The 12,935-nt window shown below is 39.6% G+C and overlaps 1 protein-coding gene across 2 annotated transcripts in view; it reads left to right on the top strand.

The window, feature by feature from the left end:
* Positions 1–12,935, top strand: part of hlcs (holocarboxylase synthetase (biotin-(proprionyl-CoA-carboxylase (ATP-hydrolysing)) ligase)) — a 78,057-nt gene that overhangs the window by 50,744 nt on the left and 14,378 nt on the right. For both annotated transcript variants that reach the window (XM_038707901.1, XM_038707902.1), the window contains one exon: positions 5,398–5,465. In XM_038707901.1, the coding sequence (XP_038563829.1) occupies positions 5,398–5,465 (68 nt within the window). The remainder of the gene's footprint in view (positions 1–5,397; positions 5,466–12,935) is intronic.

Genomic DNA, 12,935 nt, shown 5'->3' on the forward strand with positions numbered 1-12,935 from the left:
CACTTGCCTTTGGCTTGGGAGACCCAGGTTCGATTCCCACTGCAACATCTACCTATGCGTCCCTGAGGTAGGGTTAGGGTGGACACTTAACCCCTAGTTGCTACAGAAATGTGCCACTTCTGACTTACGTAGCAGCGTATTTTGGGATAAAAGTACCATCTAAATGAAGTTCATAGATTGGGCACATTAGAAGATAAATCCTCCCACCACCACACTCTTTTCTTTGGTGTCATTGCTGTGTGTGGGAAAGACCCACCCGCAGCATATGATCACAAGTCCTCCTCCACCTTTCTTCTCTCTTAATTGACTCAGCTGGTGGGCGTTTATCCTCCTGACCTGCTGTATGTGGGAGGGTGACCCCTGTGGCTTAGCTGCTCCCTAAAACAGATCCCTGAGCAGCGATTTAGAGACCCATGCTCTTCCTCTTGGGACAGTGCTTCTTCCTTCTATCTGTCAAATATGCTACTTTTTATGTCTTTGTTCTGGTCTTGATGGAATGAGTAACTGACAATAATCACAAAGTTATCAGAGTAGGATGAAATGGATCTCAGAGGAACACCAGAGGATCCACATTTTCTCTGTGGGGCTGTTGATCTCCCTCTTTCTTAAATAACCTGCCTTTTTCTTTTTTGCTATTATTCAGCAGCACGTTTTACACTATAACTACAGACGCAACAAATAGTCAATTCATCAAGTCGTAAATAAACAGAAAAGGAATTGCCAACTATTATGATGATTAGTTAATTGTTTGTCACTTTTTAGGCAACATTGACAAATTATTTCAGCTTCTTAGATTTTCAGATTTGTTTTTCTATCATTGTAAGTTGAAAATGTTTGGGTTTGGGACTGCTTTGGGCAAAACAAGACATTTGAAGACCTCACCTTGGACTCTGTGAGCATGGACAAAACATTAAATATAACCCACAGATTTCTTCATGATCAAAATTATTGTTAGGTGCACCTGTAATTATAACTTTTAAACAAGCTTTCAGGTTTCCCAAGCTGTGTGAATGAAAACAAAGGTGAATGGAAAAATGGTTACCCAAACTGTCCACCACAGTTTACAGAGCCACTTCTTGCTTCTAGTTTGAGATTCAATTCAAAATGAATTCATATTGAATGAATTGAAAAGGGGGCTCTAAGTTCAGTTAACTGTATGTCAAACTGTTCACCCCTGTCCCAATTCCACTACAGTGCAATATGAAACATAACTCACAGTAGGGCTGGACAATAATAACAATTTTATTGCGATATAATTTTTTTCAATAATAATATAACAAATGTTCAATAAATATTCAATAAATGTTTGATTTTATTCACTTGAATCATACACAAATTAGGACTTAATTTTTTTATTAAGATGTTTATTTTGTTGAGGAAAAAGGACTGAAAAATGCTTTTACTTGATGTTACTCATGCGTATTTGTTGACAAAGAAGATTTTATCATAATTGTTTTGAATCTCCCACCTCAGATTTGTGAAGTGATCCTCTGTTTGGCCTCAAGTGTTGACCACAAAGAAGAGTTTAAACCACAGTTAACCATCAGGTTTCTTCAGCTTTACCTCAGGAGCAAAAGTCAGCCTTTAAACTCGAAAGAAATAAAGATTTGATACTTATTGTGATAATTATCGATATCGAAAGATATGAAACCTTTTATCTTGATAACATTTTTTGCCATATCGTCCAGCCCTAACTCGCAGTAAAGCCAACTAGTTTTGATTAAATGGAAAAACAAAGAAAAAGGAAGGCCTTTTTGTTAACTGTGTTCATTTGAAAGCATCTTAGTCTTCTGCCTGTGTGGGAATAATGAAATGAAAATGTATTTTTATTGTCCACATTATTGGCTAAATATCTTTTGGAAGTTGGTGTACGGAGTGTTATGCTTATCTGTTAGTAACGTTCTGTCTCTTGCAGTGGAGAACACTCTCTCTGCTGCAGTGTTGTACTAGTGAAACCATCACTATCCACAGGGCTGAACAGCACAGAGCTTTCAAACAGAACAGACTATTGGACCGAGTTATTTTATTCACCCGACCAGAGCAGGTTGAAAGATGTTGAATGTGGTGTAGTGAGTGCTGTTCGTTGAACTCATTTGCCAGAACTAGAGTTTGGTGCTTCAATAACAGCTCCAGGTGATGTCATATGAATTTTTAACAAAATACTTTCCCCCTTTCCTAGTCCCTCCTTGCCTGTCTTGAAGTGAGTTGTGCTTGTTTCGTTTCATAAACATAATTATTTGCTTGCTACAGAAGCACTATACAAAATTTCCACTGTAATCAACTTAACTAATAAACAACTCTCAAACATTCGACAACATTCAAAAACTGGACTGAACTTAAGGCTTAAAGTCTTCAAACATTGGTTGCATCATGTCATGTGTGACTTTACATGGACTTTAAACTAGTTAGATGTACATGGCAACCACAGAATTACCACGGTTAATGCTAGTCTCAACGTAGCAACTAGCAATGAGGACATGGACAGAGAAAAGTTTACGTTACATCAAAATTTGAAAATACTCGCTTACCATGAATACATAACAAAGTTGCACCGAAGAAGCACAGGCCAAAACGGATCGAGCGCGAAGCGAAGGTTATTTCAAACGACTGTTTTCCAGAACAACTGCGGGGTGGTTGTTATACATTCATGCCAATAAAGTTAATTTGCATTTCAGAGAGAGAAAGCCAACCCTATAACCCAGAACATGGGTTACTCTTTGAAAAATAACCCAGAAACCCAAACAACCCAGGAATTGGGTCAAAATATTAGCCCTATAACCCAGAAAATGGTTACTCTCTGAAAAAATAACACATAATTTTAACCCAACACAACTAACCCAGAAAATGGGTTGAAGAAATAACCCAGGAGTTTTTAGTGTGCAGTGTTACACAACATTGGCGAACAAACTAATTTCTGTAACTTTATTTTGGCTTTTTCACAAGTAGGTAAATCGTTACCTTCAGGGCATGTATATTAAGTCAATTCACATACCGCAGCAATGCGCACACACACACACACACTCACACCGGTGCAGAGCACAAGGGGCTTCCATTCAACTTTAACAACTAACAACTGCGCTGTAGTAAAGTTATGACATAACTAAAGTTCCACAGAAATCAACATGAAAAACAGCTGCAGGCATCAAACGTACTGCATTCATTATTTAGTGAGCTTCAAATGAGGCTTACTGTTTACACGGTTTCTCTTGACTGTCCCTCAGTATCACAACATTAGTCCATCACCGAGCCTGCTTGCCACATTAGCTTCATTGCGGTTGTTGTGGTGCTTGCCATCCTCTGCAGTTGGCTAAGCCAATAGCGCAGAATTTAAATTTTGCGCTTATCGCGACAGCCCTAGATCAGTGCACTTCCAAAGGACAAGATTGACAGGCAGCTCCTCCATTGCCGGCTATTTTAAATTTTTGTCAAAATTTCTGTACCTGAGCAGAATGTACCCATTTTTGAACTCGCTGAAAAGCTCACTTTTTTTACTTTATAAAAATCACAAGGTATGGAAAATATTACACTATTAATGAAGTAGATCTTTCAGGCTTATGGTCGGGCTTTGGATTTTGTCTCCTATCAGTATCATTGTAAGGGCATTTTAATTTTTATAAACAGGAGGAATTATTTGTTTCACTGTACCTATGGGCACCTGAAAATTGTGATCTATCCCTTTGATAGACAGTTCTTACAGAAGGCTGTTACAAAGCACTTTCTGGCCAGAGTCGGGGCACCCTCACACTGGGACTGCACTTAAGCTGATTTACCACTGACCAAATTTGCATCACAACAGCAGAAAGGCCCTGCTCTCTTGCTTTGGGAGCTTTATAATCTTTGTTCGCTAGCCAATATAGGGCAGTTGCCTTGGGTCACTGGATCAGCTTTCATTACATCTGGAAATGAGAGAATATATTCTCTCTGTGGTTTCTGGTAGTAATACAGCCTCAAGCTCTCAAATCAGCATTGATGAAATGCTGACTGACACATCTAATAATTGCAATCTTGCTGGATGATCATGACAATACAACTACACTTTAAATTGTAACTTCCATTGATATTATTAATAATCTTAAAGGTTCAGTGTGTAATATTTCTGAGGATCTATTGACAGACATGCAATATAAGATCCATAACTTTGTTTTCAGTGGTGTGGAAAGAATGAACATAATCACATAATGAACCATTATGTTTTTATTACCTTAGAATGAGACATTTTTATCTACATAACCGTGGGCGCCCCCTTCCATTGACGTTGCCACGTTGCTTCGTTATGTTTCTACAGTAGCTGAAAACGGACAAACAGCGCCACAGAGCGTGTTTCGTCACTTTGTTCTTCTTTTTCTACTTCTGGTAGAATTCAGGCAGTGCTGACACTCATCACTATGATGAATCCGTAAGTTAGAAGAAGTAGTAGTTATAATATACTTGGCAAATACGTTTTGCATCAGAACCACATTCTCTACCATTAGATCGTGGATGTGAATATAAGCCATAATATTGAGTTGCTTTAACATGTTGTTCAGTTAGCTTAGTTGGTAAGGCGCAGGACTTGCAACCTAAGGGTTGAGTGTTTGATCCCACCACGGGACAACTTTTTTTTTCTCTCTCTCTTAGACAAATGGATTCTGCAGCGAATGTTTCTAAGATTACAGCATGTGCTGCAGTGTATGTGTTTCAGTGTTTGATCCTCATCCATCAACCTATGGACGCTTTTGCATTTCCCCAGTATCTCCAGGCAGAGGACATTTAGGGGAATCACATTTTCTGACGGCTCTTTCAGAGGTGTGTCAAGCAGGCTACAGACTATTTTAATGTTGTTCAGAATTTTAAATAATATAAAAAATACCAAATCATTTTTTTATTTATATTTTTTACCGCTACGAAAGTGCCGTAATCTGGCAGCGGGCCAGATGTTATTGCTGGTGGGCAGTTTTGGCGAGGGTCCATAATCACAGAGAATTGTGTTTCCCTTGTCAATGTTTATATAAACTTTATCTAATGTGTGGTTTATAATGGACTGTGGTGCAGAAAGAGTGACGGTGTTTCACACTCTTGGCTTACATTTTCCATGTTATCTCAAGTCACAATAACATATGGTTTTACTAAATAATATTTCTTAATAAATCTACCTAAAGAAACCTCATTTCTTGACTGGCCACTCTCTGCTGTCTCAGAAGAGACACCTTTTGTGCTCTGTCACGCACCATAGCTGTCCTATGCTCTTTGAAAGGTTAAGGGGCAGTGGTAGACTGGAGAGTTGGTTGCAATTCACAATTATCACCACAAGATACACACTAGATAGATTTTCAAAAGTGATTATATATTAGTATTAAAATTTGAAACTTTGAAGTAGGTTTTAACATTTCTGTGTTGATCCTTCTTGTCTCTTTTCAGGCTGACTCTGCACTTACCAAAGGACGTGAGTTTGATAGCGGTAGCTGCCCAACAAAACCAGGGCAGAGGTCAGTACTCCAGTACACTGTAAACCTGCATACACAACATCCACATATATACCTTAAATGTATTAACTTACCAAAGTTTCAGTTGCATTCATTTTTGACACCGGTGTTTGGTACCACATCTCACCTTTTACACCAAAATTATTAGATATTGTTATATAATTATTATTATATACATGTATTAGCAGAAGGTTTTTAAATCACAGATAAACTAAAAGTAGTCTAAAATTGACTCCTTTCACATTGCTAATAGATGAGTTTGCTTTTTCTGGGGTTTTTTTGTGATGTGACACAATCGACATCACGAGATAACATTACTTGATAACGCAGTGGATAAAACACATGCCTGTGGTGTAGGAAAGACACTTAACCCCATAGTTTCTCCAGAGGCATGTGACATACTTACATGTGACATACAAAAACAGCAGAAAGTAGCAAGTAGGCCACTGACATGGTGCTTGTGTTCTCTGAAAGAGGGGTACAGATGACCGAGGTCCAGGGGGGGCCCATGCAAAGGTCTATGGTTGACCCTTAAATGGGATCAAGTACAACATTAACACTTTTTTTCAGATGTATTTACATGATAAATAAATGTGTTATTATCATTCTAACATATCATACTTGTCATCTGATAATCCGCCCCCCACTGTTATTGTAAAAATGGTATGGTCGAAACACTTCGCCGTTCAGATGTGCAGGACCCGCAAATATAAAGCAAGTCACTTTAAGCGAACACTGCATCTGTCAGGGGCCCAAAAAAAGAAAAGCCTAAACACACAGAGAAAAATAAAGTCATAGGGAAGTAGGGCCGGGGCGATTCGTCAACGTAGTCGACAAAATCTATTACTTAAATACATGGACTCGCATTACGTGAGCCGAAGCGTTGCTGCATCCGGTGTTAGTGGGATTCCCCCGGTCAAGCTCCAGTTACAAGACCGCACCTTCGACCGTCTAAAGTTTGGGAGTATTTTAAACAGACATTCAACAATGTGCTGCTCTGTGAGCTCTGTGATTGGAAACGGCTTCACTGCAGCACAACTGCTGTCCACGAATACGTGAAGCAGCATGAAAATGTGAAACAAAAGTATCCCAGAGCCCTGACCGCTAGGGTTGGGCGATGTCTACAAAATTTCCATCGGACGATGTCTACATTGAAACATTGGGATGGACGATGGCATCGGGGGCGTGCACGTGGGGGGGTATAGAGGTCGTCTTATGTGCATGTGTTCACTCACACAGACTTGGTAGCCTATGATGTTTTTTCCGGATTAATCCGGAATTCCGAATTTTCCGACCTGAAAATGGTACCCACGTGAATCATGCAGATCTATAATAAAAAAGAATGGGGGGGGGTGGGGGTGGGGGGTACAGGACCTGGCCGAGTGAAATGGAAAGGATCTAGGTTGACGTGTGTACTGTTTTCTTCCTTTCTAAGTATCAAGGATGTGCGTTTACGCTCAGCTGCCAATTCCACACCTGCACAGTGTGTACCACAGGCGCTCTCGCGCATCAGTGGTACATAACGTGTTGGGCAGTAATAGGCCTACTGCAAAATTACTTTTCCCAGTAAAGAGTAATGTAACGGATTACTATTTCCAAAACAGTTGTTTTATTACAGTTACTAATCCAAGTAACGCTGCGCTACTGAACGCACCATCGCCGGCGTGAATACGCGATGGCGCTGCAGCTCAGTGGCACCAGACCATATGTTGTTAAAGTCAGCTGTTAGCCAAGAAGCTAAAGGACAACTGGAGAACAGGGAGAGAGTGGTATTTTCGACAGCTGTAAGAAACGTCATTGCCATTACTGTGTCACAGTCTAAGATGCAAAGAACATTGTCATCTGTTTTAAAAAGTTTTCTACCGCAAACAGTTTTACATTTATACTTAGGCTAATTGAAAATCAGCTAAAGCAACATAGCAACGTGAAACTCAGAGAGAAACTCCGGCCGCTGCTGCCAGTGATGCTTGGACTCATCGGTAGAGAGTGGCGTTATAATAGGCTATCACCCAGTAGTGGGCCTAAGTAGAGTAGCTAATTTTTACTTTTTTAAGGAAGTAGGTCTATAGCCTATGCTAAGTAACTAGTAGGTAATATTATTTCTGAGTAACTTGCCCAACACTGAGTTGACAATAAGGATCAGATAAATTGGCAATGTTTTGATTATTGCTTGTTATAGGCTCTGTCTAAAATTTACTTTGGCTTTGTTGTCTATTGATCACTCATGTAGCCTATACACTTTGCTGTGTGAATGGTTGCTTTTTCAGTCGTCCTTATGTTAAAGGTTTTGGCATGTTATTAATTAATTTCTTGTGAATGGTTGTGACAGGGTTTAGGCTATATAAGGCCTTTTCGCACGGGTCGCTCCGCGCTCCTCATCAACAGACAGGCAAACAAGCGCTCCGCGAGGTAACCATGGCAACGGCTTCTGTGTAACTGGCGCGATCCCGTTAAACTGTCGCAGTCGTTCTCATCTCACGCACACGCGAGCCTGCTGCCAGAGCTGAAATGTCAAACTTTTTCCTACAGCTTCCAACAGATAGAGACTGATCAGCTGTTTGCGTTTCATGAAGAATATAAGTGTTTCTTTAACAGTCAGGCCTCCAGGTCTTAAACACGCGACAACCTTTGCTGCTGTCTCTTATTCATTAAAAATCATCTATTAACTTCAACTGAACTAATTTGAAAGTTAGTAGTTATATTATTTAGTTAAACACTCAATTATTTCATGTTTCATGTTGCACATTTAGCTGTTGAGGTTTGGTAAAAAATGAATACAAAATAATAATTTTTATAGAGAGGTTGCGATGACGCAGTGGATTAGACCCTTGTCTTTGATTCCCACTGCAACACATCCATTAAATAACTTATTGTCATGGGTTCTGCTTTACCTTCCATGTTAGAGCCACCGCCAGTTTAATCGGGGTGTAGGGTGGTGTCAGTATATTTTCCTGCTTTTTTGCCCTTTGCCAATCACATGCCTGATTTCTTCATCGCTTTCATGTTAAAAGTAATTTCTGCCCCGCTGTTGTCATGGTAACATAACGTTACACCGTGTGTCTTCTAACGTTCGGCCGTTTCATATTTTCTGTTACGTGCCACGTATAAGCGAGAAAACAGCTGAAAGTAACATTAAAGACAATCTGTGACTGTCTGCACAGTCTGTGAATCGTTTCAGTTGTTTTCTTTGGCACACACTGATGCAGAAATCTGAATATTGAAATAAATACATGTCAGAAACATTTAAAGTTTTAAGTAAAGTAGACTAATTCTCACAACACATCAGTGACAAGGAAATTTGATTCATTTTAAGATTGTCATTATTCTAATTTGCTTCATCTGGATGATTGAATAAAATACTGATTTATTGATTAGACATGTTTTTGATATTTATTCTGGATAAATTAAAAACTTTTTTGCGAAATTAAGGATTTTTTATTTTATTCTGCCATTTCCATCAACCTTTTCTAATGCAATACTTCAAAATGCACATTAAAAAACGTTGATGGAAACACGGCTTTTGTAGCAAAGTGTCATTTCTTCAGTGTTGTCACATGTAAAGATATAATCAAATATTTACAAAAATGTGAGGGATGCACTCACTTCTGTGAGATACAATGTCTATATATATATTTCAGTGTTTCCTCTAGGATTTTTTTCAGCAGCGGGGGCAGGCCAAAATCCTGCGTTCCCACTCCCCCAACCCCCCTTTTTTTCCTCACTGTGTATTCTCTACTACTGTTTTTCTATTGCTAGTACTGGGGCCGCCGAGCACTGAAAATGTTTACTCAAAACTTCAATAAAAAATCAAGTAAAGGTTAAATTACCATTTTATATACATACTTAAGGAAAAGTACAAAAGTACTTGGTTAGTAAACTCCAGAATGTACAAGTTACTTTGTGTTTTAACATTCATACAGTTATATTAATTTTTTAAATCTACACGAAGGTATCAATATATCACTTTAAAATCACACTTGCTTGCTGCAGCTTACTATTGTTGCCTGTTCATTTTATTATGGACAGTAGCCAACCACCCACTTGCTTTGATGTGAAAGGTGCTGCACAGATCTGCCTTCTCCAACAACACAGGTTCCCAATATGATCAGATTATTTCTAAATTACCTATAAACGTAATCTTTACAAACCAAAGAATTATCGAGGCAATAACACAGGAGCAGCCCGATGTTGAAGGAAGTCCAACAGGACCGTTGTATACTAACTGGTATTACTACCCATTCCCCTCTAGGCCCTGTCCATGTATTGAGCCATGTGCCTACACATGTTAGCCACTATGGTGCCTGACAGGAGCTTCCGTGTTGTGCAGAGGCAGGTTATTGGCCGGTAGTTGAATGGGATTGTTCCCTTCTGGGGACCCTTCATGGTCAGGACTGTCCGTCCTTCTGGGTGGGTCCCATCCATCAGCAGTTGGTTCATTTGTGCTGCCAAGCGTTCATGGAGTGCAGTTAGTTTCTTCAGCCAGTAGGTATGGATCATGTCAGGGCCTGGTGCTGTCCATAACACTCTTTCTTTGATGTCTGCCATTGTAATGATTACTGGATCTTGTTCTGGGAGATGGCTGTGATCTGTTCTTAGATCCACTAGCCATATACTGTATATATAGCTTGACAATAACGGCGCCCCGATGGCCCGGGGCCAATAAAAAGTAATGTCGGGACTGTTGAACTAGCAACTCACAAAAACATTAGTATTAAAAGTTGTTTTGCAGCTCTTGGCGCGCACCGTTGGCCAATCAAGAGTTGTAGTGACGTGACAAGTGGTTGTCAAATGTTATTTCTCTAATCTCAATCAAGTGGCAACCTCTCTGTCTGAAAAGTAAAACCATGCAGACATAATTTAAAGCTGTATTCTTTCTAATGGCCCAAGGGGGCGAATCCGCTGGTTGCATAAAGAAGTCTGGTTCCATTAGAATTGATGACTACTTCTCATCTGAATTATTATCTCATTAAACACTTTCCTAATAAGTTTATTGTCTCAGTCACTAGTTTCAAATCTCATAAGGTGATGTTCATTTAGGAAATTATGGTCCTATTTAGTGGGAAATAGACAAGAAAACAGCCTATGTTTTAGGGCAGGACTACCTAGGTAGGTTTATTGTCACAATATAACAAGTTATAGAGTGAAATTGAGTTTTGTATCTCCCTTCTGCTACGTAGCAGACAATATACATTAATAAAGAATCAATTATGAAAAATGGTAAACAGAAATAAACTATCATCAGTGGAGCAGTGCTGAGGATGAATTAGAGTTTAAGAGTCTGATAGCTTGGGGGAAGAAGCTGCTCTGCAGTCTGGTGGTGCGGCAGTAGAAACTTCTACATGTATATAATTTATAAACTTTGCACAAAAATTAAGTGATTCAATTGCGTTTGATAGATTATTTCTTTGTTGTAACAATGCTTCTTGGCAATAAATCTTGTACCATCAGAAACCCTTTTTATGTCCCTTTTTAAATGGTGCCACATCTGTAAGGAACATGCATTTGTGGGATGAGCAGCAGAGCTGAGTATGTGGATTGCACCCATGAAAAATTTAACAAACCTGACAATGCCAAACAGCTTTTTTTTGCTGTTGACTCATGTTTGGTGTTATTTGGTGGATCCGGCGTCATTGCGTTGACAATTGGCATTTGGATGGTCGGTGTCTTTGGCGTTTGTTGGTCGTCTGGCAGTCAACTATTTCTTTTTTTTCTCCCACCCCTATTGGCTACTGGGGGTCTTACCTGCCTGTCGGTGCGGCGCGGTTGTGGCGTCTCACTCTCACTAATAACTACATTCTGTAACAGGCTTATGAACACACACATACAGACACATTCACCCACACGCACTCAGACACACACAGTCTCACATATAGACACACATACAAACAAAGGTTGTCCCTGTTTATTGCTGCTGTTCAGCTGTGTATGTCCCCCGGAAGAAAGAAAGTAAAATGCATTATCCAGTGCACTTTTAAAGCAAAATAAATAGCTTGGATCTATGAAGAATTCTGCTCTAGTAAACTAATTTGATGACACAGCAAAAAAGTCAACATGTTTATTTAATGTTTTTACACCAACCCTAAATCAAAGAATAATTAGTAAGTAATTTCTAGGGCTGACCCCCAATATGCATTTAAACGTTTAATGTTGTAAATAAACATGGAAAAAGAATAAAACTTTCAACAAATGTTTTTAAAGTGCGTAAATATATCCAAAATTGTAACCCTAACCCTGGGTCGTCAGTGTGCATGCATAGGCGTAGCGTGTTTATGTGTGGTACGGAAGAGGAACACTTGCTGAAGAGACTGAGCCCTGGCTTCACTGGTGTTGTGCCGAGTTGTCCACACCTTGCAGCACTTTCGGATAATTTATCACCATTGATGAACCACACAAAAAATATTTTATCATTTTTAAATAGCTGGCTACTTGAAATAGACCCGCGAGGAACAGCGACCTGCATGCAGTTGTTGCAGCAGGGCAAAAACTCCGGTGACCGGTGAAAAAGACCGGTGAATGACAGGCGAGAGAGAGAGAAAAGCAGGGTTTGAGTTACGTGGGAGCAAAAATGGTTACAAATAATGTATTTTTCATTGTAATTAGTACTATTATTTACATTAAAGAAGATAAACAGACTTAAATGAACACACATTCGTAATGAACTACGCTGTGCATCGCATGACTGACAGGATGGCTGCACTTCTCCACCATCAGCTACTATCGTGCGCACATTTTTGACCGAACAGGTTGAGGCAGCGACCTGCGAAAATGAATGGAGGCTACTCGCAATATTATTGCTACATTTTGTTTGAAGTTCACATAACGTGACCCCGCACCGTTACTCAGCCTGCCTGCATTTAGAGAAAGAGAGAGAGCGAGAGAGAGAGCAAGCATTGCACACAGCTTCAGGGCTTGTCCGCGACTAGGCCTACTGAATTGTCCCTAGCAAAATTGTAGCCTAATCAAAACATTTAAGAGATGAAGAGCAGTGTGCTAGTACAGTCCCAGACGGGCTCTGTATCTGTCAGACGGGTACCCCTTTAGACCGTAGGCCTATAGTACCACATAAGCAGAGCAATAAGGCAGGGTAATGCACAGCAGAGGGACAGGTAGCTTTTGTTAAAATATTATGACTTCATTCTCATTAGATTGTGATTTTATTTTGTCTCAAAATATATTCTGCAAATATCAGAGAACACAGATATGTGGGAGATATTCTGATTCTGTGCAGAAAGTTTTGAACATGAGCAGAAAAGCTGCTGAAACACAGGAGCTATTAAAGTTCAGGAATTTGTAACTGAATTAGGCTAAGCTAATTTATCATTGGGGTGAAAAGGTGCCACATGCACATTTAAAAAGATTTTAGTGTGCTTCAGGCATGCCTGCATGTATGTATACTGACTAAATGAGAAAAGTTGATCTACAGGAGAAACATATCTGACAGCAAAACATAATGCCTGGGAGCTTTACTGCATT

Source organism: Micropterus salmoides, unplaced genomic scaffold (genome assembly GCF_014851395.1).
Source record: "Micropterus salmoides isolate LMB-PRFRI ecotype aquatic unplaced genomic scaffold, ASM1485139v1 Ms_hic_scaffold_9, whole genome shotgun sequence".
Lineage (NCBI taxonomy): Eukaryota > Metazoa > Chordata > Actinopteri > Centrarchiformes > Centrarchidae > Micropterus > Micropterus salmoides.